The sequence below is a fragment of the Vitis riparia genome, chromosome 4 (assembly GCF_004353265.1).
Source record: "Vitis riparia cultivar Riparia Gloire de Montpellier isolate 1030 chromosome 4, EGFV_Vit.rip_1.0, whole genome shotgun sequence".
NCBI lineage: Eukaryota > Viridiplantae > Streptophyta > Magnoliopsida > Vitales > Vitaceae > Vitis > Vitis riparia.
Window position 1 is genome coordinate 7,593,500 of NC_048434.1, and position 6,563 is coordinate 7,600,062.

The 6,563-nt window shown below is 32.8% G+C and overlaps 1 protein-coding gene across 1 annotated transcript; it reads left to right on the plus strand.

The window, feature by feature from the left end:
• Positions 1 to 350: 350 nt before the first annotated feature.
• Positions 351 to 3,069, plus strand: LOC117912220 (aspartyl protease family protein At5g10770-like). Its single transcript, XM_034826728.1, has 2 exons — positions 351 to 589; positions 1,551 to 3,069. Exons 1-2 carry the CDS (start codon positions 376 to 378, stop codon positions 2,813 to 2,815), a joined length of 1,479 nt encoding a protein of 492 aa, XP_034682619.1. The 5' UTR covers positions 351 to 375; the 3' UTR covers positions 2,816 to 3,069.
• The last annotated feature ends 3,494 nt before the right edge of the window (positions 3,070 to 6,563 follow it).

A 6,563-nucleotide genomic window follows, 5' to 3' on the forward strand; every position in this document is an offset into this window, starting at 1 on the left:
TTTGAAGTTAAACTCAAATGTTTTTTCTTCATCATTATCCAGAATATATATGAAAAGTGAAAGGTGAAAGGTGAAAGGTGAAATTTACTCATGATGATATAAATGTGAAATGGGAAGAAGAAATTGTAAATAACATCAATGCAGCAAAAGTGGACTACATAAGGGCATGCATGGCACCTAGTGCCACCTGTTGAGTATTGATTTGTCCTCTTTGTTTTCAAATTTTTATTTATATCATAAATTAATGGGGTTGGATTGTGAATGAGAACCACTTAGAAGTCACAATAGATGGCAGGAAAGACTCAAAAATCTATATATAGGGGATGGTTCTTGTTAAAAGGCTCAGACAGTGAAGTGCTTGTGAGAACATAATTGATGGAGCTGAGCCTGAGAGCTAATTTGATGGCCACTCCCATTTCCACCATCTGCCTCTTGAGGTTTCTGCTGTATGCTTTCCTTCTTTCCTTCAAGAGTGGCTTTGCTTTTGAAGGAAGAGAGAGTGCAGAGAGCCACCATGTCCAACCCACTCATCACAATGTTCATATCACTTCTCTCATGCCATCAAGTGCTTGCAGCCCCTCTCCCAAAGGTTTTCTCTCATTCATATTCATCTCTCTCTCTCTCTCTCACACACAATATTCATGTCCATCTCTCTCATTCATATTCATTGATAAGAGGTTATGATGCTATCAATAATTATATGGTGCCAGTTGATTCACTATTCCACTATTTGAAGCACTGATTCATAGACTATTCCACTATTTGAAGCACTGATTCTCTATGAATTTTATATAAACAAGTGCCAACAGAATTGCATTAGAAGTTAATTTCTGAGATATATATATATATAAATGCATTTAGTTAGGCTTAGATGGTGTTTGTTCGTTTGTTAATTTTTTTTTACTTAATTTTAAATTCTATTTAAAATTAAATATTGATTTTTGTTTTTTTATTTAATTTTAAATAGGATTTAAAACTAAATATATTTTAATAATATTAAGTATTAAGTTGTTTGTTTTTTATTATTTTATTTCTATTATGTATTAAAAGGTAACAAAAAACCAATAGATTACTTTTAACATTTAAAAAGTTTAATATATATATATATTTTTATTTAGTTAAAAATTTAAAACATGAGTAATAAATTAATAATAAAAAAAAAAGTTATCTACAATCCAAAAGCAAGTTTTTTTTAAGTAAAAAGTTAAGAAAACAAACACCACTTTAGCTTTATTAGTAATTAAGAAATTATCCCATTTCTTTATTTATTTATTTTTACCTTTTTAAAGTGAACAAAATGCAATCCATGATATATTTCAACAAAAGAATGCAACAGGAAACAGAAAAAGAAAATTGGGAATCCATCTAGTCCACCCAATGATTTTGGCTTTTACTTGCATGCATTCAAAACAAACAAAATTATAAGCAGGAGAGTGCAATTACAAAAGGAAAAGCTGGTAGCTAGATTGAATAGGGAAGCCACTGACCTTTGATTGTCTTGTCATATCTACATGTGTCAATATTTTGTGATGGATGGCAATTTGTTTTAGGCCATGACCAAAGGGCATCTCTAGAAGTGGTTCACAAACACGGACCATGTTCGAAACTCAGACCACACAAGGCTAATTCTCCCTCTCACACCCAGATACTCGCCCAAGACGAGTCTCGCGTCGCCTCAATTCAATCAAGGCTAGCCAAGAACCTTGCAGGTGGAAGCAATTTAAAGGCCTCTAAGGCCACCCTCCCAAGCAAGTCCGCAAGCACACTCGGATCAGGCAACTATGTAGTGACAGTAGGCCTTGGCTCACCAAAAAGAGACCTCACTTTCATATTTGACACTGGGAGTGACCTCACTTGGACTCAATGTAAGCCCTGTGTAGGGTATTGTTACCAACAACAAGAACACATCTTCGAGCCCTCCACATCCCTCTCTTACTCTAACGTCTCTTGTGACTCACCATCATGCGAAAAACTCAAGTCTGCCACCGGCAACTCTCCCGGCTGCTCATCCTCCACTTGTCTTTACGGCATACGATATGGTGACGGGTCCTACTCTATTGGATTCTTTGCTAAAGAAAAGCTTTCCTTGACATCCACAGATGTGTTCAATAATTTCCAATTCGGGTGTGGGCAAAATAACCGTGGTCTATTTGGTGGCACAGCAGGGTTGCTGGGATTAGCGCGTAATCCTCTATCCCTTGTGTCTCAGACAGCTCAAAAGTATGGCAAAGTTTTCTCCTACTGCCTCCCATCTTCCAGCAGCTCAACCGGATATCTTTCCTTTGGAAGTGGTGATGGAGATTCTAAAGCAGTGATGTTTACCCCGTCTGAGGTGAACTCAGACTACCCCTCATTTTACTTCCTGGACATGGTGGGGATAAGCGTTGGTGAACGCAAATTACCGATACCTAAATCAGTGTTTTCCACAGCAGGCACCATCATAGACTCGGGGACAGTCATAAGTCGATTGCCCCCAACAGTATACTCTAGTGTTCAGAAAGTTTTCCGGGAACTGATGTCCGATTATCCAAGGGTAAAGGGAGTTTCTATACTTGACACTTGCTATGACCTTAGCAAATATAAGACTGTGAAAGTACCCAAGATCATTCTATACTTCAGTGGTGGTGCGGAGATGGACTTAGCTCCAGAAGGGATCATTTATGTTTTGAAGGCATCACAAGTCTGCCTGGCTTTTGCCGGAAACAGTGGTGATGATGAAGTGGCCATAATAGGAAATGTGCAGCAAAAAACAATTCATGTGGTGTACGATGACGCTGAAGGGAGGGTTGGGTTCGCCCCAAGAGGCTGCAACTAAAATCCTTATACATATACAAGGGCGGATTAATAAATGGGAAAAAGGTGTGACAATCCTTTGAAAAAGCAGCAGTTATACAAAGTAAAGCATATGGGCTTCCATTTAGGATGCGCCAAGCTTTCTTAAGTCACCAGACTTAATATATGGGTAGAATATAAAAAGGCCAAATAATGTAACTTCTAATGTAATAAACGAAATGTGTTTTGAACTTATCCACTATTGCAAAAACGAATATATGTAATATATCATTCACAGTTCGTTAGTAGACATAATACACAACCCACAGACCGAAACTTAGGACGTCTGGTAGTGTTTTTTAAAATTTGTTTTTAAAAATTGTTTTCAAAATAAAGAATAATTTTTTTTTTATATTTTTTAAAAACAAGAGTATTTGATAAAATGTTTTAAAAATTAGTTTTTCAAATGAAAGAATTTGTATTATTTTTAAAAATAATGTCTTACTTTTTATTTTATAAATTTAATTTATAATAATATGGAATCAAATTCAAGTTAAATCTTATTAAAAAATAAAAATTAAATCTATAACTATGGATGGGTTAAAGATAAATAATTTGTTTAATTATAAAACAATTTTTTTATTCTATTGAAACAAAAATTACTAAAAGATAAAAATAATTTAATATTTATTTTTAATATAAGTCAAATAAGTATTTTAATTAATTATTTTTAATTTCGTGTTTGACCACAATTTATTATGCTTGTTTTGAGAAATGGTTTTTAAGTTAAAGAACCAAAAATAAGTTTTAAATATTTTATTAAAATAAAGATATTTAGAAAGTTTTATAAAAGGATTTTAAAAATAAAAACAAAAAGACTTGTTTGGATATTTTTTTTTTAATTGTTTTTATTTTGTAAAAATATTTTAAATTCAATTTATATAATATTAATTAATTAAATTTAATTGAAGTTTTATTGAAAATGAAATATTTTTTTAATTAAAAAATAAATAGTTTTTAGTAAAACATAAATAAAAATATTATAATAAAAATCATAAATGATATTTTTAGTAGAAAATATACTATTTTATTATATGTCAAAAACATAAAGATATTAACATTTATATATATATATATATATATATATATATATATGGTTAAAAATGAATGATACTAATTGTTATTTTATTTAAAATGAATAATGGATAAAATTTTACTTTTTTAACTTATAAATGAACCATGTTTTTTTTTTTTTTTATGACATATGCACATATTTAATATTCAATTTTGAACATAATATTTTAGAATGTTTTGATTTAATCTATAATTAATTGGATTAGTTTTCCTCTCTTATTTTTTTTTTTTCCAATGATTATGAGAAAATAAAGGCTATGCTTAAATAAGAAAAACACCCAAGAGAGGGGTGAATTGAGTTTTTCAATACAACAAATTTAAGCATAATATAATAATAATAAAAAAAATAAAGAGATAGAGTTAGAGAATTCAAAATCGGATTTTATAGTGGTTCGACATTTCTTTGCCTATGTCCACTCTCCTCAATCTCCTAACTGAGTGAGAGTTCCACTAACTTGAAGCTTCAACTAATAAATTATTTTTTAAAAATTCTTAAACTCATTAATAAATTCAATACAAAATGTCACTTGATTTAAAGTTTATTTTTATAATGGAAAATTTTATAAAAGTGTAACTATGTGCAAAAAATAAATAATAGAGTCATTATAAATCAATTTTTATTCATAAATTTATGGTATTAAGAAGTGTATTATTTGATTTTTAAATTATTTAAAAAAATAAAAAGTGAGTGATATTGTGAATTCCTAGTGTATAAGGGTCTTGTAAAAATCATTGATTGGCTTTTTTGCTTTAGTTCACTAAATTGTGTCACTTTCTCTTTGGACCGGTGTGGAATAGTCCTAGCCAACGGTCCAACTGATTCTTTAAGAACTAGACAAGTATTATTTTGGACCAAAATGCTATACAATCTCCACCATGGTTTTAAGAATCAAACTAGACCGGATTGATCGGTCACGGTTTTGGTTTGATCCAGTCAATTAGTCCGAAAAGAGGTTGAACTAGAATCAGACTGGTTGAATCGGTGATCCGACTAGTGAATTGGATGGTTTGATGATAATAATATATTATATTTTATTTTATTTTTACAGTATCAAAACGACGTCGTTTTGGAGGATATAAAAACACCTTCAAAACCCTCTCTCTTGCAGTCTGAACAATAAAAGTTGTCGTCCCCTAACGTGCCACGACACCCATGCAAGGACAGCTCCCACCGACAACCTGGAAGTCTTGCAAAACCTCTCTCCCATTGTTGTTACTGTGTTGCCCCATTCCCCCACACAGTTGCAAGCCCCCTTGCCGCTGTTAAGCCCTCCCTCCCTTTCCATCCCCTCCCCTAGGTTGTAAAGCCCCCTTGCCCGGCTGTGAACCCCTTATCTCTCATCTCTCCTCCTCTCTCTAGCTATAATAATATATAAAATAATAAAATATATATTTATGATGTCAGCGGTTCAACCGTTGGTGCGACCAGTGAACCATAAACTGACAACTTTTTTTTGTTTAATGACCGGTCCGGTTATGAAAACATTGATCTCCACCCAACTACCAGGCCCAATTGGCCTAATTGACCTTTCAAGCCCTACAACCCATTTCATCAATCAACTTACGAAATCTTTCGATGTGGGATGTGGGATGTGAGATTGATTATAAATAAAGCCAACCAAAATGCTATACAATATCCACTAACTACTAGGCGCGATTGGTCCAACTAGCCTTCTAAGGCCTACAACCCATTCCATCAACCAACTTGTCAAATATTCCAATGTGGGATGTGGGATTGATTATAAATTAAAGATAATAAAAGAGACTTTGTGTCCGTGGACCTCCAAGCAGTAAAACAAAGGCTAACCACTTAGTTGATTTTTGATAAAAGTACAACTTTTAAAAAATAAAATTTGTAAAATATGGTAAATTGGAAAGTATTTCCAAATCTACCGCCATTGTTGTTGAAGTGGACAGACACACTTTGAAAAACCAAATTTTCTTCCATTTATTTTCTCTATTCTTACAAACGAAGAAAGCTCTATGTGGATTGACACACTTTGAAAAACCAAATTTCCTTCCATTGCTTTTCTCATTTCTTCCAAATGAAGAAAGCTGATATTTCCTTTTGTCATTTCCCCAAATTATGCTCATGCCATAGTCATTCCTTTGAGTTTGCATCCAAAGTAGTCTTTACTTTAAAAAAAACCACCAAAGTAATGCATCTCTCAAACTAATTTTCAAACTAGTCTTTTGAATCCACATCAGCAATCCACATCATCAAGCTATGTTTGACTTTATTTTCCATTCAGCGGACTTTTATTTTGAAGATCCATTGTTTCATATGAAACCCTTCAACAAAGTTATTTTTATCTAAACCCTAACTATTATTTTCTCTTCTCACGTCTGCGACTCCCACCATCTGCGGCTCCCATTTTCTCTCCTCATCGTCTACGGCTCCCACCATCTGCGGCTCCCACTGGCAGCTCCACTAGCAACGTCTTGCAGTGGCTAGGTAAGTTTTTGAAGCATTTTAACAAGGTGGTTCATGAGTTTTTTTCCTCTCATTTTCCTTAGCTTTCTCACTAACCAAATGGAGGAAAATGAAACATTAAAAACAACCTTTGAAATTTTTAAAAATTTAAAGGCTTGTTTGGTTTTTGTTTCCAAATATTGTTTTTTATTCTTAAGAAAGCTGTTTCAAAACATTAAAATTT

Coding starts and splice junctions, on each gene's coding strand:
- LOC117912220 (XM_034826728.1), top strand. CDS start 376: ATGGAGCTGAGCCTGAGAGCTAATTTGATGGCCACTCCCATTTCCACC. Junction 590..1,550: donor TTGCAGCCCCTCTCCCAAAG/GTTTTCTCTCAT, acceptor AATTTGTTTTAG/GCCATGACCAAAGGGCATCT.